Consider the following 25,223-nt stretch of genomic DNA (forward strand, 5'->3'; position numbering starts at 1 on the left):
TGCTCTTCCAGAAGTCCTTATTATACAGGAAACAAAGGCAATGCCATGAAAAGGACCCCACAGATACACCTAACGGGCTCCAACCAGGATGGCATAGACCACTCATCCATGCACCTGGAAAGAGCTGAAAAAGCTGGGGAGGCTATGAAGCACTCTCTATTGGAATAAAAATTAGCACTACAACGATTAAAAACCTCAAAAAGGCACAAGCTTCACACAGTTAAACCACTAACACAATGCTATCTTATCACATAGAGAGTTCACAATCTATTCACAACATACCACTTTCCATCCGGCTCCAGAACAAAGCACCCAGCCACCCCACAAAAAATAGCAATGATTTCTCATTCTCAAGAGCAAGGAATATTGTGCAGGATTAGAACATCCCTCATAGACCTATTTAGCATTACAGTGTCAACATCTAATAACCAATATTTCTAATTAAAATAAAAAAACCCCAACAAACACACACCAAAACCCACCCCAAAAAAACTTGCAAGCTTCTGACAGGGTGTCTGTAGAAGGGAAATTAAAGTCTTAGCTCAAAGACATATAACAAGGAGGCAGTATTTTCCTCCATCAAAAACCTGACCATAGGCACACACATCAGCTGCAGATGACAGCTCAGTGCAAAGAGACTGAGACAGGACCTTACAGCCCTATTATTCTGTGAGACAAGCTCCCAAATAAGTACACACAATTAGGTTTACTGACTATAGAAATATAAGAATGCACAGAAACAGTGCTCACACTGTTCTGGCACCATTCAATGCTTCATAAGCAAAGACCAATCCTGGAATTCGGTACTGGAAGCTCTGAATACCAAGTTAAGCCAGGTGAACCTCAAGGGAGGGAAAGCAGATGGAGCAGAAACACAGCAAGACAAGCTGAGGTGAGAAAGGCTGCACATACTAAAGCAAACTGCCGGGAAGAAAAATAGGGCCTTGCTGATTCAGGGTTTAACATGGAGGGACATGGAGCCTGGCACCAATTTACATTAACAGTAATTGAAAACTGAACAGGGGTCCGTGATCACCTCTCCTGATCCAAGTTCTACTTGAAAAACCCCAGGGAAGGTGGTCGGTTATGGTCCAGGTCTGCAGACCATGAGCACATCGGCCTCCGGGGACTGCCAGGCACCCCCTGGTAAGCAGCGGAGCAACCAGCCTTACCGGAGCCTGCCCGCACCTCTCCTCTGCAGGGCTGGCAGTACGCTGGGATGCAGGAAGGGCCCCCAACCCCACCAGCTTCCTCACCATGTTGGTTTCATGTTACCACCGTGGCTTGCCGAGTTCCTTCCTGAGAACAGCGTCTGTCGAAAGGGCACAAAGAGAGGGGACGCTAGACCTGCTTGCTGGGCAGGGCAGGGGCAGCACGGCCCTGTCCTGGCACCGTGCTGCCCACGGCCCTACCCTCACTGAGCACAGGTCTCACAGCTCTCCCCAGGCTGCGGACGGCCCTCCCGCCCCAGCTATGGTCCATACGGGCCTCGCATGGAGAGGCACCTGGGTCTCACCCCCAATACAACCCGCAAAGGCGAGGGCGGTCCCCCCGTTCCCCTCCTTAAGGGACTGTACCTAGATCCCCCCCCTACCACGGATCCGCGCCTGGCTTCTCTGCCGCGGCAGGGTGCTGGGACCCCCGACCCTTCACAGAGCTGCGCCTGCATGCCTGTATCCCGTGTCTGTCCCCCTACATGCACGGCCGCGTTAGGCTCTCCTTCCATCTCAGTCTGGCTGCACCAAGCTCTCCCTCCTCCCACCCCCTACCACGGGGCCGCGCCCGGTTCTCCCCTCACGGCACGGCTCCCCTGTCTTCCTCCCTCCCCGCCTCACGGCACCGTGACTGCCTCGGCTATTCCCGCCCCTCAGCCTGTTCCGGGCCCTTGCGCACGATGGCTCACCGGGGCCGGCCTTGCCTGCCCAGCCAGGGGCTGGCGACACCGAGCCCCCAGCACCACAGCTCCCCTCCGCCCGCTCCCTGCCGTTCGAATCAACAACAAGATGGCGGCAGCCGCGGAGGCGGGGCCCTGCTGCTGGCCGTCATAGCAACCGCGCCGTCCAAGGCCCGCCCCGCCGTCTGCTGCCGCAATCCAAAGCCGAGACCCGCCCACCGGGGTGACGTTGCAAATGTTGATAGGTTAAAATCTCCGTCACTCAAGCGCAGAGCCGCCCTGCCCCTTTCCGTGCGCGGACTGCCTCCGGACGGCCGCGCACGTTAGGTGCACGTGACGCCTCCCCTGACCCCACCTTCCCGCGGTTTACGGCGCTTCATTGGCTATTTCTGAGAGGATATTCAGCCAATGGGCATGGGCGGCGGGCCCCGCTCGTCCGGGGCGGTGTGCGGCGGGAGCGCGCAGGCGGGTGGCCGAGGTGTGGCTCCGTGGGGTTGTTGCTCAGCTTCCTCCCCCGGGGCGGAGGTGAGATACCGCGCTCGGAGAAGAGCCTGCCTCTTTAGTCCTGTGTGCCTGCCTTCCCCTAGGGCCTTGGGCGAGTGTCGCGGACCCATCGGCGTGTTCTGCGGGTTAGTCAGGCTAACGCTGGCTTCCCGCCGCCGCGGCCTGGCCTCAGGCAGCTTTTGCACTCTGGGCTGGCTCCTCTGAGCGGCGAGCAGAACGTCGTTAGATGCCGATCCGGTACAATAAAAGGTTTAAGTCCTAAATAGTCGCAGTTCCTGTGGGCTCGGGGACCCCCAGGCAGGGTCACACAAGTGACCCCTTCACTGGAAAATTTCACGCCTGGCTCCTGCCCTCTTTTTCCTCCCTCTTAGCCACCTACTCCCCAAATTAGTGCCTTCTCTCTCACCCAGCAGCGCTTCATTTCCCTGGAAGCTGCCAGAGAAACATCCTTTGAAATTCAAATAACTGCTTTCCCACCTCTGGGCGCCAAATGACTCCTTCAAAGCCCTCCCGCCTGTTCGACAGGCCCTGCTAACTCCTGCAGCTTACCTGCACCACTGCCAGTTCGATTTCCCCCTGATTAAGAAACCCAGCACCTCTGCTGACCAGCACCACTGACCAGCTGTTAAACCCACCCACACCTGGGAATGCTCGAGTAAGGGAGACCTTGAAGAGGACATGGGACACAGGGTAAAGGTTTCTCAAAACTACCTGTGATGGAGCTTTCGTGCCCCAGATCACATCTCTGCAGAGGACTACCCCAGCTGGGTCAAATCCAGAGGCTACAGAGACCTTGCTGTGACCCTGCCAAAGCCCTTAGCACATTTTTCACAGTGTCAACCAGGTCGATTGACACATGGTGTCAACAGGGCCGGTGCTGCCCTAACTACCATCCTGATCCTGGGTTGTGCCACCTACATCCGTGCCTGGAGACAGTGCTAATGACTGCCACAGCAGGCACCAGCAGGACTGTTTGACCATGGCAATCACAGCAGTGAGTGCAACCTCTGCCACTGTTTATTGAGTCTGTGCTGGCTGGGATGGTTCAGGGGCTGTCTGCACCCCTACATGGGTAGCAGGTTTGGCCACAGAGAAAGGATTTCCTCCTCCTTTCAGGCCTGAGGGGTGCATTGGATTGTCTGCCAGTGCATGCTGCTCTGCCCAGCATGATCTGCAGGGAGCTGTGAGTCAGCGAGCCACACTGAGTCGAGCTGCTCAGATCCAGCGCCGTGCCCCAGTCTTGCTGTTGAAGAGATAGTCTCTGCCAGTGCCTGAGATGAGAGACAGCATTCAGCTTTTGCCCTATGGGCACTGCCCAGGCATGGCTGCCTGGTACCTGTGTCCTGCAGACCCTGATGGCTCAAGGCTGCCAGGTCTGTGGGACAGGGCACTCACGTGGGTCTTGGGCACGACCATCGAACTGCCCCTGTGCAGAGGAGATGGGAGAGGGTACTGAGTCCCCAGGGCTTCCTCCTGCACCCCTGATGGGTTACTCACCCTCACTGCCATGGCACACACTTACTGGGCTGCTGGCATGGGGGTGGCCCTGCTTCTCCTTATCTCCTCTCTGCTCCTCTGCATCCCAGGAACTGAAGAGGGAAGAGAGGTGATGGGAGGACACACTGTCAGTAATGGACCCCTTGCCTCAATCCCAAAGAATGCAACCAGGAGTGGGTTGCCAACCAGGCTTAGCATTGCCAGCTGCACCCTATCAAGCCCATCATCTCCACCTACCTCATCATCCCCTTACCCAGCCCTTGTGTCCTATGGGCACGGAGGGAGAATACGCCAGGGGCCCAGCTCCCCCAGGCATTACCAACTTTCAGCGATAACCAGATGAGACAAGCCAGTCTGCCACCACATCCTCTGCTTTCCTCACATGCTGGTTCACACTGTTCTTGTGCTCAGAGGATGCTGTGCTGAGGGAAATGCAATCCCAGAGAGCCTCTGCTGCCAGGGCCACCTGGAGGGGATGAACCTTCTCCCTTTCATGGTCACTAGAGCCCTAGTTCCACCAAGCATGGTGTCCCCAACATCAACAGTGGATGTAAAAGCCAGACGTGCATTGCCCCAGGGCAGTTGTGCCACTGGAGGTGGCTGCTATCCTGCTCAGGGGTTTGCATGCCTTTTCCTCACCGTGCAGACGCCTGACACAGGCTGGGCTGGCTCCAGTGCCTCCTCAGGCCCTCCTCTCCACCACCTCTCAGTCCTCATTCATCCTCCCAGGGAGGCGTGTAGCCTGCTCAGCTTCTCCAGGGGAGCTTTCTCTGTCAAACTGGGGTTTCCCTGGTGAGCCACAGCAGCCCCAGCCATGGTGCTGGGACCCAGCACTGCAGCTGGCAGTGGAGCCAATGTTGATCTATTTCACTCTGCCCACTGCGGAGTTTGTCCTCCAGCCTGGCCAAGTTGTTGTCTCTGCACCCATGGCTCCCAGCAGTGCTGCACCCTCACCCTGGGGCAGAGATGGCTCCCTGGCACAGCAACTCACAGACCATATCTAAACACAGGGTATATTAAACACCCCCCACATGCTGCATCTCCCCAGCTGCAGGATCCTGTGCCAACATGCACGTCTGCACCTCGCTGCCAATGTGACCACCCTGGCTGCACATCACCCACCTCTTGTCTAGAAGCAGCTTGCCAGGGGATCGGTTTCTGTGGGCGAAGGAGAAAGCATCCATGAGCCCCTGTTCTTACTTACTGTTCCAGTCCATATTGCAAGGCTGGGGCTCACCTGCATGGCAGTCTCCAGGCCATGCAGCCCAGGGTGACCAGCAGCAGGGCACTGGAGACTGTCAGCACAGCCACAAACCAGGGTGGGGGGTGCCACACTGCCACTGTACGTGTGATGACCAGTGGCTCCTTCTGCAGCATCTGTGGAGCCAGTAGGGTGAGTGAAGAGAGTATGCAAGGACCAGGGGTCCTGGCAGACCTGGGAGCACTGCCTAGCCAATGGCTACTCACCATGTGCTGGGTGGTGGTGCTAGGTGGCACTGGGGTGCTCCAGGGGGTGACATGCACCGCCAGTGTTACAACAGTGCTGTGGTGGGGGGCACCAGAGCTGCTCCACACCTTCACTAGCAGCACATAGGTGCAGGGCTCAGACAGGCCATTGGGGAGGTAGAAGATGGTGTTCCCCTCCAGCCGAAAGCGCCCGTCCTTGTTGCCTGGACAAGAGGGTCTGCTCGGTGCCACGCTGCAGTGAGGGGCTGGGCCGTGCTGTGCCCTGCCTGCTCCTCACCTCCAGCGATGGCATATGTCAGTGCAGTATCGCCCTGGCACACCAGGTGGGTGACAGGTTGGCGGCTGCCTGGCCCAGCCACGACCCACAGCTCCTGCACCTCGGGAGTGCACACGGGCACCTGGTCCGGCACAGCCTGTCAGGAGCAGGAGCAGGGACAGGCGATATGGCACCCGTGGTGCCTGCAGCCACCGCGGCTCACCCGGCAGGCTGCACTCGCACCTGCAGGTGCACGGTCACGTCGCACAGGCAGCTCCGCCGCTTTGCTGGGTCCACATCATTCTGGGTGTCCGTCAGCCGCACGCTCAGCCTGTAGCTCCTGTGCCGCTGAGAGTCCAGGGACCCCACCACACGGATCTCGCCTGCGGGGCAGTGTGAGCTGCTGGGCACCCACAGGTGCCACAAGGTGCGGCAATGGCTAGGGAAGGGGCCAGACGTTCACCAGTCTGCGTGTCGATGGAAAAGGGCTGCGCGGGGCCGGGGCCTCCCTCCAGGCTGTACTCCAGGCTGTTTTGTGGGTAGTCACGATCTGTGCCAGTCACACGCCCCACAGTGGTTCCAAATGCTGCCATCTCCAGCACAGTGAAGGTGGCACCACTGGGGCACACCGGTGTGAATTCATTGACAGGTGTCAGAGTCAGGAACACGGGCACACGGGCTGTATGGCACACAACAGCTCAGACACACTGATGCCACCCCATTGCCTGCACCAAGCTGGGTGTGCTCTCTTCTGGACAGGCTTGGGGACAGGGGCAGTGACACCACCCCTGGGATGAGCATTTCTAGGGCAGCAGGAGAGGAACATTTCCTCTGTGAGCCGCTGTTTTGGGGGTTGGGAAAGGGCTTTTCCCACTTTCCCGGTGACCTCCCCCATTGCACTCCCACAGGGCACTCCCTGGGAACTCACTGCTCTGCGGGGGCTGCCCTCCTGCTGTCACCACGATGGTGGCTGTTAACTGAAAGCCCACAGCAGCCATATCCTCCGAGTCGTAGTCCAGAGTGGTGTTGACCTACTGAGCCAAAGCACAGGGAGTCAGGTAAATCTGAGGTGCCCTGCAAAGCCAGGGTGCCCTGCAAAGCTGGAGTGTCCCACAGTGCTGGGGTGTTCCACAAAGTCTAAGTATACTGCAAAGCTGTGATGCCATGGGAGCACAAAGAAGCCAGAGAGTGGAGAGCATAACACCTGAGGAGCCCTGGTCTAGGACCAGGCATGATAGCACATCAGAGGGTGCCCACTGTCCTGCTGGGCTTCCCCAGGTCTGGGGTTGCCATCTGCCCACGGTCCTGCTCACCTTCAGCCGTGGCCCCTCCATGTGGAAGCTGGACCGGGAGGCAGGAGGTCCCTCGAGGTCATACTGCAGCTGCCTCTCGGTGCCACTGAAGTCAGTGCACCTCAGAGTCACCAGGGTGCTGCCAGGGGACACTGTCTCAGGCTGCTGGGACCTGTTGGGGGCAGCCAGCATCTCAGCTCCTGTCCCCCCTGTCCTGGACATGGCAGAGAACCCCCTGTGCCCCACAAACCCCTGAACCATACACGAAGATGGCCGGGACACAGCTTGGTGCCTGCTGGTCTGTCCCCTGCACAGTGATGTTCACTGTGGCGGTGTCATGATCATTGGGGTGCAGCGCATTATAAGCCTGAACCAGGAGCTGTGCGTGGGCCACCTGCAGCTGGTGGGTGCTGAGGATCTCACCTGTCACTGCAGGAGAAGGCACAGCCTCGTGCTGGGCACGGGCATAGGGACAGGGTGGCCCTGGGAACCCCCCACTGCTCCACTCACCCTCATTGATGGTGAAGAGCACAGGCACTGCAGGAGCAAGGATGGCATAGCGGACATTGTCACCACTGGCACGGACCTGCGTGACCACCTCCAAGGGGCTGATGTTCTTTGTTACTGTCACAGACCACTGTGGCTCACTGCAGGCAAAGCAGGCAGTGTAATCTGGCCTGGTGCCACCAGCACCCTCCTCCTGGTCCGGCCCCACTCACCGGAAGGTGACACGGGGACGGTGCGATGGCAGCACCTCCACCCTCACAACCCCACTGCAGTTGTGCCCATGGCGGTCCATCACTTCAATCTCCAGCCTGAATGTCTGTGGGGCAGCACCAGGGCAGCTGTGGAACAGCCCCGAATAGGACCAGGGATGGGGACAGGGACAGGGGTGGAGACAGATACAGTGATAGGGATGGGGATGAGGACAGGAATAGGAATAGAGATGGAATGGGGACAGGAACAGGGACAGAGGCAGGAAAGGGGAGAAGGACAGGGACCAGAATGGAGCTTGGAGTGAGAAGTAGCAACAGGGGTGATAAGGGGGTTGGAGCTGGAGATGAGGATGAGCTGGAGACTGGGATGGGGATGGGAATATGGACAGGGGTGAGGACTGGGACAGAGGTTGAGATGCAGAAGGGAATGGAGCCAGGGAGAGGGACAGGGCACTACTGGGGCAAGGGTAAGATGGGAGCCCAATGGGAGAAGCTGCATGGAGAGCTGCAGACAGTGCTAGCAGGGGGATAAGCCGAGTTAGCTGAGAGGTGGCTGAGAGAGCCTGAGGATGCTGGTGCCCACCTGAATGTCTTGGCTGGGGTTGAAGCCGTTGGCAGGTGCCAGAACCAGGCCTCGGCGGGTAAGTGTGAGTGGCGTCTCATGGGTTCGGAGCCTGAACTGCAGAGAGATGGGTGGTGGGAGGAAAGTGGGAAGAGAGCGGACACCTCTATCCCCTCCTTCACGCCTGGGGTTCTGCTGCCCCCAAGGCTGCTCCTGTTTGTGGGGTCTGCAGGACCCCACGGCAGCCACCACTCACCATCAGCCCAGCAAGTGGCTGCGGCAACACCGCGTACAGAGGTGTCTGGGGAGCAACATCTGCCGGCACCTGCACCACATCTCCTTCTGCATCACAGTACAGCCGTGGGAGCCCAGAGCCAGCTGGCACCTGCAGCCCCCACCACCCCCTGCCCCATGCCTTCTACCTGCACTGGCAAAGGGCTTGTCACAGCGCAGCACCTGCCCTCTTGTCACTCGGACAAAGAGACGCTCTTGCACCTCCTCCTCCCCGGGACAAGTGGCCCACAGGGTGAGGAGGTACTGGTTTACTCGGTGAGCATCGAGCTCTGCACCAGCACGCAGTGTTACCTGCCAAGGAGATATGGCCCTTAGTGGGGCACCCAGAGGCGTCTACTCCACTCCCCCCATTCCCCATCCGCACCTCTGCCTGAAATGCAGTGGCATCCATGGGGTCAGCACTGATGGCAATGGGGTTGAAGGGGTGGCCAGGCTCAATGCCATACAGGGTAACATTGGGGCTGCCACTTGCGTTTCTGCAGGAGACGGTCACCTTGGCCACGCGGGTGCCTGGCATTGCATCCTCACTCAGAGTCACCACCCGTGGCAGGTCAAGCAGGGCTGGTGGGAGACCCCGGGGACAGGCCTTGCATCTGGCCAGTGCCACTGACAGCTTGGCCAGCCATGCTTAGGGAGCTCTGCTCCTGCACCTAGGCATCCATAAGGGTAGTCTCCCTTCTGGGTGCAGTGAGGCCTGGGGCACCCTGCTCTTACCTGTTGCTCTGACGAAAGACCCTGCAAAGAGGAAAACATCACTCTAGCCTGCCAAGTGTGTCCCAGCTATGCCCTGGTGAGGACCCAGAGATTAATCTATTGCTCTAGAGATGCCCCAGTAGTGCCTAGCTGTGCCCTGGTGATGCCCCCAGGATGCCCTAGTAATGTCCTGGAAGTGCCCTAAGGATGTCCGAGAAATGTTGCAATGAAACTCTGAAGACACTCCAGCAGTGCCCCCTCCCTGCCTGAACCCAGCCAGGCAGCTGCTGGCTCCTCTGCCCTTCTTGGGGTCAGAACTAGACATATGAGGGCAACAGAGGGGAGCCTGTCCCCTGTTGCCTTCCTCTTGGTCCCCCACCCAGGGTTTGGCAGCCAGGGTGCCCTCAACACTGTGAGCCTACCTGAGGCATGGAGGCTGAGGAGGAGGAGGAGAAAGGTGAAGCGTCTGTGCATGCCCATGTCTCGCTGGCTGTTTGGGACAAGCTGGAGCCCGTTGCTAAGTGTGCCAGGCACCACCCCAGCCCAGCGTCACATTGTCCATCTGTGGCTGCCAGCCCTGCCCCTGAGGCAGGGACAGGGCATGGCCCTGGTTCCCCCTCAGCCCCCTCCCACCTCCATTCCCACCCTCTTGCCATCAACTGGTGTGAGGCAGGCAGGCAGTGATGCTCCGTAGGGTTTTGCTGCCACACCACGCTGCCTCCCCACGCTTGGGACCTGGAAAAATTAGCTGGGAGGTAATTTTTGGCCAAGATCTCCTTCATTTGCAAGCCAGAGCCGCTTCTCCCAGAATTCTTATTAAACGCTATTAGCTCACAATTAATAGGCGCTGGGGAAGCACGGCCCCGTGGCCGGGGTCACCTTTCCCTCCTCCAATGCTCAGACCTCTTTTGGCAGCCCGGTAGTTCCAAGTGCCTCTGACGGGGCCCTGTAACGGGGCTACCCTTCTTCCTGCCAAGGCTTCCCGGGATCCCCTGGTGCCCGCGGGGCTGGGGTGCTGCCACCCGGGACACCGGGTCCTGTCTTGCCTAGTGGTGGCTGATCCCGCCGTGCCCGCGTAGCGCCCGCATAGTGCCCGGCGCGGGGCCCCGGGGCGACGGGGCGGGGCAGGGCGGAGCCCCGTGGCGGCGGTGCCGGTGCTCACGTTACGACGGCCCCATTGGCTGCGATGGGGCGGGGCGGTGCCGCCTAGGCAGCGCCGAGAGGTGGCGGGCACGGCCGGGCGCTCCGCTCCGCTGCTGTTCCGCCGCCGGCACCGGCGGGACTGGGAGAGGGACCCGGAGCGGGGCCGGGTCGGGCATGCACAACCCCCGCTTGGACGCCTGCCCTGGCCAGCTCGGCGCCGACCGGGTGAGTGCCACCGCGGGCACCGGAGAGGGGTCGGGAACACCCTTGCCCGCGCCCCGCCGAACCGACCGGGCATTGCCGTGATGTCAGGGTGCTAGCAGTGACATCAGCGCCGTGACATCATGTGCAGAACCAAGGGGGCGAAGGGGACGTGGGCATTTCGGGGGACGTGGGCGACCCGCTGGGACACGGGTAGCTGTGGGGGTACAAATGGCCATGGGACGCTGGTGTCCAGGGGCTGCGGTGTCCAGGGGCTGCGGTGTCCAGCCGTCAGGGTGCCAGTGGCACCGCCGCCCCGCAGCTGCCACCCTGCCGCCTTCCTGGGCTGCCCCGAGGGGACCGACGGTGACAAGGTGGCCCAGCTGGCTCCCCTGGGCCTGCCTCACGCCTACCCAGCTGCTCCCACCGCCGGTACGGGACAGCTTGAAGCGGTGACACAGCGCCAGCAAGGCCGGCTCAGAGGGTCCCAAGCAGCGGGGACCAGGACGGGGACTGGGACAGTGACAGAGGGCAGCGACAGGCAGGGCCGCCACAGGCCGGACAGCAGCTACACTGGAGCTGGCTGGGGGCGGCTGGTTAAGCAGGACGGGGAAGCGATCCCTCCCGCTCGCTGGCTTCTCGCAGCTTCAGCGCGGAAAGGAAAGCGGACGTAACACCCTGCTTTTGGGGTCAGACAATAGGAATTCAAGAGCGAGGAGCGGCCCGGCTGCAAGGAGCCAGCCGCCCCTTCCCCGCCTGCCCGGCCACACTCTTCCTTCTCAGCTGCTCCAGATAGAGCTCTTTGGGGGGCCCTGGGCTCAGGCCTCGTTGCACCCTGACGTCACCTGGGGTGTCCCCAGCTGGAAGGCACAGGGTGGGTGGGGTAGCCCTGCCAACACACGGGAAGGGAGAACCCCACCCCACCACCCGCGGGTGCCCTCGGGCTGCAGCTGGCCCTGTGCCACCGAGCAGGGTCCTGCCTCTAGGTTATCCTGGCTACCACCCCACTGATACTGGGGGGAACTGAGAGGCCGGCGGAGGCGGGGGCGGACAGTGGGGCGCCCAGCTCCTACGTGCTGTGGCCCTGTGTCATTTCCCGCAGGCACGGCCGGGGCTGGGTGCCTGCTTGCTCACCCGACATGCCGCTGCACGCCGGCCAGCTCCACGCAGGAGCCGCAGGAAAGCGGGGCCCGGGGCTGCGGGCAAGCTGGGACCTGTGCCCTGTTCCCCGCACCCCGCTGCATGCCAGGCTTCGCCAGCAAAGCCGCCCCCACCCCGAACTGGGGCTGGGGGCGCAGGGTGTCGGAGGAGTAGGATGTGGGTTCGTGGTGCCGACAGGGGAGAGTGGGGATGACAGCACTGACCTGCTTCTTTTCCCCGCAGCGGTGTCGGCGAGAGACGGGGGTGACACCGCGGGCACACATGCCTGGCACACGGCAGGCGTCGCACCACACCGGAGGGGCACAGGGGCCGGGCAGCCGCCCTTCATGTCCCTCACGCCCCAGCTCAGCAGCGGACTCAGCCTGCAGCCTGGAGCCAGGAGGTGAGGAGGAAACAGGGGGAGGCCCGGCCACCCGCTCCCCCCCGGCCAGCGAACGCAGCCTGGAGTTTGACTCGGGGTACTCGGAGGCATCAGGGAGCACTTGGAGGGAGGAGGAGGTGCCCGTGCGGCGCCGGCACCCACCGCCCTGCCAGCGGGCACACCGTCTCTCCGCCGGCCTCGCTGCCCCACCGCCCGTCCCTGCTCGCCGCACTCGCCCGAAATCCACCTCGGACGCTTGTTTGGAGCAGTGGCGGGTGCTGGAGCCAGCTGACACACAAGACTGGACTGTGGCACTGCTGTCGCAGAGCCGGAACCGGCAGCCTTTGGTGCTGGGCGACAACTGCTTTGCCGACCTGGTGGAGAACTGGATGGACCTGCCTGAGGTGGGCGCTGAACCCCGGCGCCGAACTTCTGCTGAACCCTCCCGGCGGCTGGCCAAGCCCCCAGCCTTCCTGCTCAGCCTCTCGGGCAACGTTCGCCGCAAGCTGGCCAACATGGCCCGTCCACGGGGAGCTGATGGTGGCCGGCCGGGGGCCCGGGAAACCACCAAGCGTTTCTCCTGCCCACTGGGGCTGGGGGGACAGCCCAAAGGTGCCTGCTTCCACCAGTCCCACAGCAACATTGCCCAGTTGGCCACGGACTTCCACCGCTTCACTGCCCTTATGAACAGCCGCAGCCGGCAGCCCATCATCTGCAACGACGTTATCGGCTACATTTAGCCCTGCCCGCCGCCGCCCACACCCTCCTCCGCTGTAAATAAACCCCGGTTTTGTACGGTATGGGTAGAGAGACCTTTTTTGTGGGGCACTGCCTGCACCCTGGCTGCGGGCAGGGGCAGGCAGGGTGTTTTTTTCAGAGAGTTCAAATGCAAAATGCAGCTTTTATTGCTTGGATTAAGGAGTGCCAGCCCTCCACTCAGGGTAGGGAGCAGAGGAGAGGGGGACGCCTATTACTGGCCCCAGCATCCTCTCCCTCACACACATACAGCAATTCCAGTTGCTGCGTCTCCCTGGAGTCCTTCAGGTTCTCTGATAACCTGAAGTAAGGAAAAGGGGTTTTGGGGCTGTTGACTTGTCCCCCATGGCTGGCCAGGTGCACCAGGGGGCCCTTAGGTCCCTCTGGGGCTCCCAGACAGGCTGGGAGATGTGGGGGGCAAGCAGCAAGGGGCCGGGCAGGGGTCTTGCCACGGGAAGTGCTGCCGGCAGGATGTTTATCCAGCATCTGGCTGGGAGCTGTGCTGCAGCTGGAGCAGCTCAGGATAGAGGGAGAGGGGTCTGGTAGCCCCCGCCCCGGGGCAGGATTGGGTCCCAGAGCCAGGGATCTACCTCTGTGCCTGTTGTCGGGCCTGTATCTCTTCATCCTCCTCCTTGTCATAGATCACAGTATAGCCGTGCAGGAGCATGGTCACGGTCCAGCCGTATGTCCTCTGCAAGAGGCGGGCGTCAGAATCCAGCCCTGCAACCCCCAGGGTGACATGCTCCCCGTCACTGCCATGACAAGCTCACCTGCAGCCAGTCCAGCACCTCCTGCACCGTCATCTCCTGCCCATCTGCAGTGACTGCCTGCATCTCCAGACGGTCCCAGCAGCTCCACTCCCTCCCGCCGTACTGCAAGGGACAGGCACTAGCACCCTACACCCTGGCTGCAAGCCCCAAGGGCCAGGGACTGGTGGGGCAGGAGAGCTGGGGTAGAGTAGGGCAGGCAAAGGGAACCGTCTAGGGGCAGGGGGATGGGGCCACTGGGGAGCACAGCCATTCCCCCAGCACCACAGGGGCCAGGGTTGATGTGGGGCTGGTGCTGCCCCCAGCCCCGGGCTAGGAAGGATGCACAAAGGGCCATTGAAGCGCTGCCCAGCCCTGCACAATCAGCTTTTCTCACACCCGAAGCCCTGCGACCCCGGCTCTGGCCCGAGGGGACCAGCAAGGCGCCAACCTCGGGCCCAAGTGCTGAATGTGGCCCTGTACTGTCTGGCATGACTGCCCTGCCATCTGCCCTCGCCTCAGGCAGTGTCAGCCCCTGCCCGGTGCTGGCCCTGGCCCCACTCAGGAAGGGGCATTTGCACCTGGCCATTCTCCCCTCCTGCCTTCTGCTGCTTCTCACCTCCTGCCGTCTGCTGCCTGCACTCATCACACCAGGGTGGAAAGTGCTTAACCCCATCCTCACTATGTTGTTGACTACCCAGTACAGTGGGACTGCCACTGCCCTGTCCCAGTACCCTGGAAAGCGCATCCCTCTGGCATCCCAAGGTGGGCTCCCCAGGTCCCTGTGGGACCACAGGTCATGCCAAGCAGGCCTGGGGAACATGTGCTCCCACCCTGGCCAAGCAGCCAGGCATGAAATGTTGCACTGGGCATCCTAGTTGTGGGACATGAAGGTGCTGGCCACTGTGGCAGATACCCAAGGGCACAGCCAGCCCAAACAGCATACTCCACCCAAAGATGGTGCCAACCCAGGGGACATAGCATGCTGGCAGGCAGAAGGCTGGGCAGCCTGCAGGGCGCAATGGGGTGGCTGGGCAGCCTGAAGTGTTGGAGCTGGCCAAGGCGGTGGAAATGCCTCCTCCCCCTCTTCCTGCCCCCGGCCCTGGGCCCCCCGGGCCAATCTGGTTCCAATCGGTGCTTCCTGCCGAGCCGGAAGGGCTGCCTCGCACGCCATAAACCCCCAGACAAAGGGGCCTCTATCGCCCAGACGGTCCCAATCTGGGCTGGCCCCCACCCCCGCTCTCGCTCCTTGGCAGAGTGGTTGCGGCTTGGCCCCCCATCACCGGGACCCCCAGCCCAGCTCCCCCCAAGCGGCCCTTCCCGGCCCAGTGCCAGCTGCTCTTTGGCTGCTGCAGCTGGTTTCCATAAGCCAGATGTGCGTGGCTGCCGTGGCCTCCCATTCCCTGGCTGCAGGGCTCACCGTGGGGCCCGCTGTGGGGCAGCAGGACTGCCGCAGCCCCACGGGCTCCCCAGAGCACCCAGGTTTGCCTAGAAGCTGGGGTGAGTGGGAGGGTGGTGGTGGCAAGGGGCCAGGTGGGTGGCTGCAGGAAAGAGTCAGTTCCTCACTGCCTGGAGTGCCATTGCCAGGGCTGCCCCTCCTGCATGGCCACCTCCTTGCTCCTTGGTTCCTCTGGCATGGCCTCACACTGGCTGTCACCAAGATCTGGGGTTACCCAAGACCCCTGGGCATCTCCCACCTGCCCTGCCCCACAGAGAAAGTCCTACCCAGTAGGTGGTGGGTGGCAGGGGCTGAATGCGGAGCAGCAGGCAGTCAGACAGCCAGAGGTTGCTGTTGCGGTAGCACTTGAGGTCCTGGCACCCCCAGACCAGCTTGTAGACCTCCAGACATGCCAGCCCAGCCACGGCTGCTGTGGTGGTGATGATGGCAGGCACAATCCGCCCAGCAATCCTTTTGCTCTGAGGACAGGAGGGATGTCTGTGGCTGCACCACACAGGACAGGGACCCCCTGATCCCACAGGCTGCCCCTCTCACCATCAGCCAGTCAGCAGGGGGGATGCCATAGTTCTCTGCACGCAGGTTGGATGCTGCTGTGATGAAGTCCACGTGGATGTCATTGTCCTGTGGAGAAGAGCATGGAGACATCAGCATCTCATGGGGACATCAATCCTCTCAAGCTCAGTGGGGCTGCCTGCCTGGCCTGTGGTACCTTCTCAAAGTAGATGGGCTCCATCAGAGGCACTTGCAACTCCTCACCCTGTAGCAGCTCTTGTCTTTTCTGAACCAGATCCTGTGTGAGCTTCACCAGTCGCCCGTGATCTGAGGGCACAGTGACCCCAGGGGTTGTACCCCTTCACCATGGCACTGTGAGGAGCACGGCACGGTGCCCCTCCTCGTTTCAGGTCCTTCCAGGTGCTGGGGCAGCGATGAGCAGCAATGCTGCCCCATGGCTACCAGGCTGGACCTGAGGACGTGTGCTGGGAAACCATGGGTGTAGGGAGTCTCACCCTCAGGCGCCTGCACCTCCTCCTGCTCCTCAGCAAGAGGGATGTTGAGCTCCTCCTGGGGTTGCAAGGGTGGCAGGACCGTGCTGCGGAGGATGGTCTGGGCGGCTGCCTGGTCACTGCATGGACGCACCTTGTGGGCTTGGGCAAAGAGGTGGGCAGTGGCCAGGATGTACTGCAGGTGGGTGTTCTGTGGGGAAGAACAGGGGCTGTGGGGTGCCTTGCGAGGGTGGTCCACAAGTGCACACAATCAAAGGCTGCCTTGTGCAGTCATGAGTGGGCAGAGCAGCATGGCTTTGCCCTGAGGTGGAGATGGAGGTGCCTCTCCTTCTCCAGCCACAGAAGATAAGTAGTTGTCCCCAGCAAAGCTCCTGCTGACTGGGGACAGGGACAGACCCAGCACAGGACATGGCAACCCCAGATGGGCTGTGGCAGATGGCTCATGACTACAGTTTGGCATACCCCGTTCAGCTCTTCCCTGCACTCACGTTATCAGGGTCAAATGTCAGTGGATGGGGACAGATCCTGTCTCCTGTCCAGAAGGGGACACCTGGGCTGGATTCCTGGCACAAGGAGGGCAGAGTCAGGCCCAGGGACATGTCCCCCTGGCTGCAGCAGGACAACTGAAGGAGGAGAGAAGGTGCAGGTGCACCAGCCCCACGGGCCCTGGGCTCACATGCTCTGAGGGAAAGGTGTGCAGCAGCTGGGCGATGGCATTATGGTAACAGCTCTGCCAGTGCCGGTGGGCCCAGTGCACGCAGTCCTGCCAGTTCTGTGGCCGCTCCTGAAGGCTCTTCTGCACTTGCTCCAGGACCTCCAGGGCCTTCCCTGCTGACAGCTGTTCCAGGAAAGCTGGGTCTCTGCAAAACCAGGCACTGCTGCTGCTGACCCAGGAGGAACCCCATGGGACACCCCAGGTGGGGTACAGCCCTCCATCCCCCTCTCCAGAACCCTGGCAGTGATGGGCAGCGCCTAAGCCACTCACTTCATGAAGCGGTTGACGTGCTCTGCAGGCAGCTGGAAGAGCCCCTCGAACTCATCACGAGCCCACTGCAGAGGGGTAGCAGAGGTTGAGTACTTGGGCCCCCAAGAGCTCTCAGCCCAGGGGGAAGGAGAGGCCATGGTGGGGCTACCGGCAGAGCTTGGACTACCAGCAGGAAGCAGCTGGGGCTGTATCCTGCCCATATCCCATTTCTGGACCAGGGCCAGAGAAGGAAATGGGAAAGGAAGACAAAGGCCGTGGTGCCTCCTCGCTGGGGGCCAGGGGCTGGCACGGCACAGACTACCTGCAGCGTGTGCTGGATGGTGCGGGGGAAGTACCGCAGGGTGCAGAAGGGGACGGTGCCATCCCTGGGGACACCAGGTGGCTCCAGTGGTTTGGTCAGGAAGGGCACCATGGCCAGGACATTCCCCCGTGGGCCCTCAGTGCCTGAATCCAGCAGTGGTGTGAGGCAATGTAGGCAGCGTTTCTCCAAGTAGGCACCTGTGGGTAGGCAGGAGTGCTGGAGAGCTAGGGAGCATGTCCAGGGACTCAGCCTTTTTCCCCTCCCCAGCATAAGCAGCATTTCTCCAAGCAGGCACCTGTGGGTAGGCAGGAGTGCTGGAGAGCTAGGGAGCATGTCCAGGGACTCAGCCTTTTTCCCCTCCCCAGCACTCACGAGCCTCCAGCGAGTCCAAGGCACTGGTGACACCGTTCAGGCGCTGGAAGAAGTCATCCCCATAGACTGACTCAGTGGCAGGTCCCACCTGGTTCTGGTGAGCTGTCACCCTGACATCGGGGTTCATGCGCTGCATCGCTGCTGCGGCCACCACTGACTTCGGCTTCTACCAAAGCAGAGACAGGGTGGGCAGCTCTCTCCTGCCCCATGAGCCTTTGGGACAGCCAAGGTGCCCTTCGCAGGGGGACCTTGGCCACCACCTCATGGCCTCTTACTGATACATCTGATGAGCGGTACAGGAGCTGCCGATGGAGGTTGGAGAGAGCAACAGTGTCCATGTCGGTGACAGTGAGGTCCCCACCTGGTCCTGCTGCCAGCCCCATCATGGCAAAGTTCTTCAGCAGCTCACAGCCAATGGCACCGGCTCCCACCTGCCAGGGCAGAGCTGCTGCAGCTCAGCATACGCTGGCTGCCTGCTCTGCAGCCTCTCCGGTACCGTGGCAGCCACCCCAACTCACCACCAAGTACTTCTGGTGGCCCAGCTGCTCCTGGAAGGCGGCCCCGAAGACAGCGATCTGGCCATCATAGCGAGTGCCCCTCTAGTGGGACAGAGGAGCTGTGTGAGCGTGGGTGGCCATGGCACCCCTAGTGCTTGGGAGCTTCTTGGCACACACTCTCACCGGAGCACAATCCTCTTCTGTCAGCTGCATGGCCCCCTCCAGCTCCAGGCACTCCAGGGCATCAAAGTACAACCACTGGTCCAGGGGCAGGAACTTCCTAGTGATAGCCTGGGGTGAACAGGGCCCCGCTGGCTCAGTGGCCAGTGCAGTTCCTCCATCCCCCACCCCAGCCCTGCTGCTTTTCCCAGGGCTGGCAGCAAGTGCCCTCTCGTGGTCACCAAACACCGGCAAAAACGCTCCAGCACGACCAGCTGCACCTCAGGGCCCAGAACCCCCACACTGCTCACTTTCAGTGCCTCCTGAGCTGCCATGGCCCCAACAACGGCAACCATGGGGCACAGGTCCCCTGCGCTCACGCTGGCAAAGGCTCGCACAACGTTCTCATCCAGGACACCCTGCTGCACCCTCAGGCTCCGTGCCAGTTCCAGCACCCGCTCAGCATCGGCCTGCAGGTAGAGGAGCAAGGCCAGTCCCAGGCAGTGTTGGGGAGAGCCAGGGGTGCCAGGCAGGGGCAGGGTGGGGACTCACTTGTGCTCTGGGGCGGGGCAGGTGGCCCTGCTCCCTGCAGAAAGCATGCAGGGCCTGGAAGGCGGCGTGCAGGCTGTGGCTGCGCAGTAGCTCCTCGGTACTTGCCACTTGGATCTTGGGCTCTGCCAGTGCCTGACGCAGGGGCTTCTGCTGGCACAAATGCCAGAGACCTGGATAGTACTTCCCCACGGCCAGGGCAGGGCACAGCACGGCAGTGCCATAGTCCCAGAAGCACCCAGGATCCAAGGAGGTACTTACATAGGAGTGCACCTGGGGCAGCCGCTCCTGCAGGACCAGGCCCCCAAGGCGGTAGGGTGAGAAGGAGCTGGTGTCCCCAATCTCCAGCCTGAAAGCATCTGGGGGCAAGAGGATGCCACATTCACTGCCAAGGACCTGGAAAGCTCCCAGACCCTGGGCCAAGGCAGTTGTGGACCCTTGGGCAGCTCACCCAGCACGTGCACAGGGATGGGCTTCTGGTCATTCAGCTCTGTCATCCCCTCCACGCCAGAAAATGTCACCAGATCACCCTCACAGAAGGGGTGGCCACGGCTGTCTTCTGTCCCCATGCATGTCACCACACCTGGGTTGCCCTGAGAAAGGGAATGGACGTGAAGGTTGGGGACCAGACTGGGTGGCATAAAGTCACCTGAGGAGGCAGTGGGCTTTAGAGGGAGCTCCTCCTGAGGCCGCCCTCCTACCTGGGAGATGTGTTGCACGGCGGCACACACCGGGTCCCCCTCTGCTGGGTCCTCAACAATGAAGTGCTCCCCAAAGTCACAGAACAGCTGCCTGGAGAAGAGCAATGGGGGTTTGCTGCAAAAGCTGCCTTGTTAAGCTGCCTGAGCACTGCCCAAGGTTCTGCCCAAGCTAAAAAAGCCACGGCAGTGGGACAGGGACATGGGCTACAGAGCAGGGCTGGGGACTCTGATGACAAGGTGACCTGGAAGCAGTGGCAGAACCCTGCATCAAAAAGACCCCTTACCCTGCCAGCCCCTTGGTGTCAGCCACAATGAAGCAGATGCCCTGGGCATGGCAGAAGTCCCCAATGCAGAGCTGCTCCTCCAGTGGGGATTCAGTCAGCACCACCACCTGTTCCGGGACTGTAAGTGGGTGCCACTATGCCAGAGGGACCCCAGGGCACAGAGGTGTGGGCTTACCTGGAAGGAAGCAAGGAAGGCTTCCGACAACTCCCCAGTATGAGTTGCCACCACTACATGAGGATTCAGTTCAGCCAGGGCCTGCTGGGACACTTCAGCACGGTTCTGGCCTACATCGTTCTCCCTCAGGAGGAACTGTGGGGTAGGCACATTGCAGGGCACCCCTTGGGTTTGGGGTGCTGCAATGGGTCCTGTCAGCACTGCTGTGGGGCCCTCTACTGAGGGCCATACCCATGATATGGGACACCCCATGGGCCTTAACCAAGACAATGTCACCCTGGGCCATTACCATTACAGGGACATTCCATTCCACACTGCTTACCAAGACCCCCAACCTGTACCTGTTACTGGGAGGCCCCCACCTTGTACCCATGCCTGTAAAAGGGATCCCCTAGTTGCACCCACACCCATTGTTGTGACCTCTACCCACACTTCTACCCAGTACTGGCACTCCCACCTGTTCTGTACCCATACCCACTATGGGGAGCCCCAGCCACACCTGTGCCCATTACTTGGAACCCCATCTGCACCCATACCCATTACCAGGACCTCTGCTCATACCCATAGCCCATAACTGAGACCCCTACCCATACTTCTGTACGTGTTACTGGTATCTCTGTCTATACCTACATTTGTCACTGGCACCTTTATCTGTACCCACATGCACTATGGGGACCTCCACCATTACCTGTACCCGCTACCAGGACTCCACCCCATATCTGTACCTGCTACCGGCAACCCCACTCGTGTCTATTGCCAAGACTCTTACCTCTACCTGCACCCGTTATGGGGAGCCCTGCCCATACCCGTGCCGGTAGCCGGACCCTCTGTACCTGGTGGGCAAGGTCGGCGGTGCGGGCAGCTTCGCTGTCGTGCAGGACGACACGCCCGGTTCCTGCCAGCACCAGCGCCGCCGCCACCTGAGCTCCGGTCCCGCGCAGCCCCGACACCAGCACCGACGCTTCTGCCAGCCGCCGCGCCCCGCCGCCCAGCACGTACCTGAGAGGCAGTGACCGTCAGTGGGACCGGGAGCCCCGATCCCGCTCGCCGCTCCGCTGTCCCCGGTCCCGTCACTCACAGCTGCCGCGAGTACAGCCCCTCCTCGCCGCTGCCCGCCATGGCACCGCGGCCGCCACGCCCCGGGACGGACCCTGGCCAATGCCGGCACCGTCACCCCACTTCCAGCCCCGCCTCCCGAGAGAGGCCCCGCCTCCCGAGAGAGGCCCCGCCTCCCGAGAGAGGCCCCGCCTCCCGAGAGAGGCCCCGCCTCCCGAGAGAGGCCCCGCCTCCCGAGAGGGGCCCCGCCTCCCGAGAGGGGCCCCGCCTCCCGAGAGGGGCCCCGCCTCCCGAGAGGGGCCCCGCCTCCCGAGAGAGGCCCCGCCCTGGCCGTAGGGAAACCCACGTCCGCGTGGCCCTGCTCAGGAACTGTTCCCAGCCCCGCCTCACCCCGGTCTCTGTAAGTTCCGACCCATAGCCACACCTCCCAAGAAAAACGGCCCTCGCCGGATGTCCCGCCCCCCAACCAGGCCCCGCCCCCCGAACGACCCCTCCTCTGCAAGCACATTTCCCCCCTCCCCCCCCCCCCTTATCGCGTAACCGCGCCCCCGGAATAGGCCTATTCGCGGAGGCTCCGCCCCCCCCGGAAGGCCCGGCGGCGAAGCCATGGCGGCGGTGGCGGCCGGCTGGCAATTGCCGTGGCGGGGGCTTGTCGCGCTGGGCCGGGAGCTGGCGGCCGAATGGGCAGCGCAGGACGTGCGGGCTGCGCTGTGCCAGCTGCTGCTGGTCTGGCTGAGCCTCAATCTGCTGGGCATCCACCTGGCCTGGCGCGTTTACGGCGAGGAGGTGGCCACGCTCTGCTACCGGACCGGGCCCGCCGGCCGCCGGTCCCCCGGTACCGGCCCCGGGCCAGCCCGGCCGCGCGCGCACTCCCTGTCCCCAGCCAGCCCCGCCCGACGCAACGGCGCCGCCGAGCGGCACTGCCCGCCCCGGTGAGTCCCGACCGCTACCGGACCTGAGCCGCTGCACCCTGCCTGCTCTGCTGCGACCCCTGCTACAGCCTGGCCTGACTAGCGCCTTCCCGGCTGCACACTTGGCCCGCTACACCGCTCTAGACCAGTACGTCCCCGCAAGCACCCCCTGACTCTGCCTCTGGCCCCGTGCATGCTAGCGAGTGTCCCCCAAGCTGTGCCCCCAAAGCAGTGCACCCCAGCATATTCCCTTCAAGACCAGTAACCCCCAGTGAGTGCCTTCCCATTTGCAACCAGACCGGTAGAGCTTAGTAAGCACCCTTCCAGCTATCCGGGCAAAACAGTGCACACCAGTGAGTACCCACCCCAGCCTGGTATGCCCCAGCAAGCGTTCTGCTTGCACATCTAGACCAGTACAGCTCAGTGAGTGCCTTCCCAGCTGCACACCCAAATTAGTGCACCCCAATGAGTGGCCCCTCAGCCTTGCATGCCTCACTGAGGTCCTGGTTGCACTCCCAGACCAGTACAGCCCAGTGAACACCCTTCCATCTGTGCCTCGAAATCAGTGCACCCTAGCATGTGCCCTCCTAGCTGTTCCCTTAGACCAGTATGCTCCAGTAAGTGCAGCTCCAGCACTGCCCAGCCCACACAGGTAAACAGGCACCCTCCCCATGTACTGGGGAGCCATTCTGGGGTGCCACCCCAGTCCCACTCACCCTGCTTGTCTTTTGCAGGGAGGGCTCAACAGCGGAGCTAGCAAAGACGCACCGGGAGTGAGGAGCACCGGGAGTGAGGAGCACCGGGCCCATCGGGCACTGCCTGCACCATTAAAGCACTGTGCCCCACCTGCTGCCCCTTGCTTTGGCCATCACTTGGGAAAAGGCTGGGAGAGTGGGATAGGGGTGTTTATTTGGGCTGGAGTGCCATGCCTGCAGCAGGCACTGGCCTCAGTTGGCCATGTAGTACTGGGTGGGCACAAAAGGCATCTTGGTGACAAGGGCTGGGTGCTGCTTCTTCCGCACTTCAACAGTGAGCGCAGTGCCGGTCCGGCTGTGTGCCGTCTCCACGTAGCCCATGGCAATGTTCTTGCCAAGGGAGGGTGAGGGGCAGCCGCTGGTCACTGTACCTGGGGATGTGGAGACATACAGAGGTGAATGAAGATTGGCAGCCCAGCCCCTTCCCCTGCCATGGGCACAGCTCAGCTGTGCCCACTGCAGCCCTGCTGCCCCCACTTACCCACAGGCGTGCCCTCAGGGCCCAGGATGGCTGTGTGGGGACGGATGGGGGGTCCCACTGATGTCAGCCCCACACGCTTGCGCTTTGGCTTCTCTTTCACTTGTGCCATGATGATGGCTGCGCCAGGGAAGTCCATGGCCGCACGACGGCGTTTCCCTGTGGTGCGGATGGGCAAGGGTTGGTGATGTCCACCTTGTCCACTTATGCTGCACTGGGAGCACGGGGACACCTTACCCCTCTGCCTGCTCTGAGGAGGAGGTGAGGCTGATTGTGGTCATAACCTACCTAAGGTCCACATCAGCCCAGCCTCGGCAGGTGTGGTGGTCTCGTCGATGTCATTGCCATAAAGGCAGAGCCCAGCTTCCAAGCGCAGGCTGTCCCTGGCTGCCAGCCCTGCTGGCCACACCTCAGGAACACCCAGCAGCTGCTCAGCCAGCTCCACTGCCTGCCCCACAGGCACTGAGATCTGCAGGAGACATGGGGGGCAGGGTCAGTGGGGCAGGATGTTACTCTTGGTACCACCACAGTGCAGGGTGGGCCGGTATGGCTCCTGGGGTACCTCCACACCATCCTCGCCAGTGTAGCCACAGCGTGTGACCCGGCAGCCTGGCACACTGAAGACTCTCGTGGTGATGCTGCTCATGAAGGACAGCTTGGCCAGGTCATCTGACAGCCCTGCCTGCAGCACCTGTGCCATGGAGGGACCTGAGGAGACAGGTGGCTCTAGAGGACAGCAGTGTCTGGGGAAGGGGGGCACCTGGGGAGGGCTCCCATCAGGCAAGGACCCGGAGGAAAATGCAGTGTAGCACCCACTGAGGGCGAGACTCCTACACGATGACACTTTGTGACAGCTCACTCAGGACCCTCTGTACCTTGCAGAGCCAGAAGCGCATTGTCTGACACCTCCAGGTGAACGTCACTGCCGGCAGCCTGCAGCTCCGTTGCTCTGCTCTGCCAGGGTGACAACGTGTTGCTAGCCAGGGGGCCAGGCTAGTGCCATCCCCACACATGGCCATAGCCACAGAGCTCACTGAAGGGTGGTAGGACTCGTTCCCACCACACATCCAACCTCCCGCAGGGCTCGAGCAGCCCGTACCCTCATGATGGCCAAGTCCTTGTCGGCACAGCCGGCGTTGGACACCACGTAGAGGTGATCTTCTGACGTGTTGGTGACAATAAGGTCATCCTCAATCCCGCCCTTCTCGTTGGTGAGTAGCGTCAGGGTGCCCTGCAGGACACAGCTCCCGAGAGCACGGGCAGGCTGCCCGTCCTCCGCCCAGGGTGCTCCCGGGATCCTCTGACACCGCCAGACACCCGGTGGTCTCCCCACTCCCAGTGCCCCATACCTGTCCCGGCTTCAGCTCGGCTATGTCCCCCACCACCAGGCTCTCCATGAACTTGATGCGGTCCCGGCCGTACACCCGGATCTGGAAGGTTGCCGGAGTCAGGTATGAGGCTTGCTGTGTGCAGCCCCCTCCTCCTCAGACCCCCTCCCGCCCCCTCCTCCCGCCCCGACGACCTGCAGCATGTGGGAGACGTCGAAGAGGGAGCAGCGGCGGCGAGTGTGCAGGTGGGACTGGAGGTGGCCCTGCTCGTAGTGCAGCGGCAGGCTCCAGCCCGCGAACGGCACCATCCTCCCTCCGCGGGACCGGTGCAGGGCGTCCAGCGGCGTCCGCTTCAGCCCATCCCCGGTCTCGGCCCCTCCAGGCCGTTGTCCGCCAGCCGCGCTCAACGGCGCGGAGCCCAGGAGACGGCCGGACAGCGCGGCGCGGTAGCCCGCCCGCAGCATCCTTTCTTCCCTCCCTCCCTGGCACGACACGGCCCGGTCCGGCCTCGGGGCTCCTGGGACATGGAGTCCGCTCGGCCCCCGCCCCGCTCCCGCCCCCCGGCACCGCCTCCCCGCCGCCGGCGAAGGGGGATGCTGGGTGCGGGTCCTGTCCGGACACGGCCATTACCCACCCCGCGAGAAAGAGACAAGGCAGGCACAGGCA

General features: G+C 62.1%; 6 protein-coding genes across 9 annotated transcripts in view; 2 read left to right on the plus strand and 4 right to left on the minus strand.

Annotated features, from left to right (window-relative positions):
* IP6K1 (inositol hexakisphosphate kinase 1) overlaps window positions 1-2,013 on the minus strand; it is a 42,864-nt gene extending 40,851 nt beyond the window's left edge. For 2 of the 3 annotated variants that reach the window (XM_054166769.1, XM_054166758.1), the window contains exons 1-2: window positions 1,904-2,013; window positions 1,173-1,312 (exon numbers count right to left, since the gene is read on the minus strand). The gene's annotated coding sequence lies outside the window, so the exon portion shown is untranslated. The remainder of the gene's footprint in view (window positions 1-1,172; window positions 1,313-1,903) is intronic. The other variant, XM_054166763.1, reaches the window with a different exon arrangement.
* A 1,600-nt stretch (window positions 2,014-3,613) lies between these two features.
* Window positions 3,614-9,655, minus strand: CDHR4 (cadherin related family member 4). The gene is made up of 20 exons (XM_054177191.1): window positions 9,598-9,655; window positions 9,197-9,217; window positions 8,847-9,043; window positions 8,611-8,773; window positions 8,445-8,530; window positions 8,210-8,305; window positions 7,630-7,733; window positions 7,421-7,557; window positions 7,174-7,339; window positions 6,932-7,082; window positions 6,547-6,649; window positions 6,082-6,297; window positions 5,862-6,001; window positions 5,640-5,775; window positions 5,363-5,565; window positions 5,133-5,272; window positions 5,018-5,053; window positions 3,921-3,987; window positions 3,794-3,824; window positions 3,614-3,669 (listed from the first exon to the last, which is right to left on the minus strand). The coding sequence occupies exons 1-20, from the start codon at window positions 9,653-9,655 to the stop codon at window positions 3,614-3,616; spliced, it is 2,307 nt and encodes a 768-aa protein (XP_054033166.1).
* A 753-nt stretch (window positions 9,656-10,408) lies between these two features.
* INKA1 (inka box actin regulator 1) lies at window positions 10,409-12,823 on the plus strand. The gene is made up of 2 exons (XM_054169443.1): window positions 10,409-10,543; window positions 11,903-12,823. The coding sequence occupies exons 1-2, from the start codon at window positions 10,493-10,495 to the stop codon at window positions 12,779-12,781; spliced, it is 930 nt and encodes a 309-aa protein (XP_054025418.1). The 5' UTR covers window positions 10,409-10,492; the 3' UTR covers window positions 12,782-12,823.
* Window positions 12,824-12,942: 119 nt separating this feature from the next.
* On the minus strand, window positions 12,943-21,197 carry UBA7 (ubiquitin like modifier activating enzyme 7). The gene is made up of 24 exons (XM_054166866.1): window positions 21,108-21,197; window positions 20,863-21,028; window positions 20,030-20,164; window positions 19,855-19,961; window positions 19,571-19,661; window positions 19,321-19,462; window positions 19,131-19,228; window positions 18,873-19,019; window positions 18,632-18,790; window positions 18,345-18,452; window positions 18,183-18,263; window positions 17,940-18,095; window positions 17,665-17,830; window positions 17,293-17,489; window positions 16,992-17,056; window positions 16,683-16,866; window positions 16,495-16,569; window positions 16,010-16,196; window positions 15,712-15,821; window positions 15,537-15,623; window positions 15,269-15,460; window positions 13,568-13,669; window positions 13,388-13,488; window positions 12,943-13,098 (listed from the first exon to the last, which is right to left on the minus strand). The coding sequence occupies exons 1-24, from the start codon at window positions 21,146-21,148 to the stop codon at window positions 12,978-12,980; spliced, it is 3,018 nt and encodes a 1,005-aa protein (XP_054022841.1). The 5' UTR covers window positions 21,149-21,197; the 3' UTR covers window positions 12,943-12,977.
* A 454-nt stretch (window positions 21,198-21,651) lies between these two features.
* Window positions 21,652-22,842, plus strand: TCTA (T cell leukemia translocation altered). 2 transcript variants are annotated; one of them, XR_008462697.1, is made up of 2 exons: window positions 21,652-22,144; window positions 22,731-22,834. XR_008462697.1 is itself a non-coding variant. In XM_054169552.1 (2 exons), exons 1-2 carry the CDS (start codon window positions 21,692-21,694, stop codon window positions 22,771-22,773), a joined length of 369 nt encoding a protein of 122 aa, XP_054025527.1. In that variant the 5' UTR covers window positions 21,652-21,691; the 3' UTR covers window positions 22,774-22,842. The 2 variants fall into 2 exon arrangements, 1 of the variants encoding a protein (XP_054025527.1); XM_054169552.1 differs by having other exon boundaries at window positions 21,652-22,017; window positions 22,731-22,842.
* Window positions 22,843-22,893: 51 nt separating this feature from the next.
* AMT (aminomethyltransferase) lies at window positions 22,894-25,021 on the minus strand. The gene is made up of 8 exons (XM_054169669.1): window positions 24,752-25,021; window positions 24,579-24,659; window positions 24,329-24,460; window positions 24,105-24,183; window positions 23,792-23,937; window positions 23,518-23,698; window positions 23,233-23,388; window positions 22,894-23,122 (listed from the first exon to the last, which is right to left on the minus strand). The coding sequence occupies exons 1-8, from the start codon at window positions 25,019-25,021 to the stop codon at window positions 22,944-22,946; spliced, it is 1,224 nt and encodes a 407-aa protein (XP_054025644.1). The 3' UTR covers window positions 22,894-22,943.
* Between the last annotated feature and the right edge of the window lie 202 nt (window positions 25,022-25,223).

This window comes from Dryobates pubescens, chromosome 1 (assembly GCF_014839835.1).
Source record: "Dryobates pubescens isolate bDryPub1 chromosome 1, bDryPub1.pri, whole genome shotgun sequence".
In the NCBI taxonomy this organism is placed as follows: Eukaryota; Metazoa; Chordata; class Aves; order Piciformes; family Picidae; genus Dryobates; species Dryobates pubescens.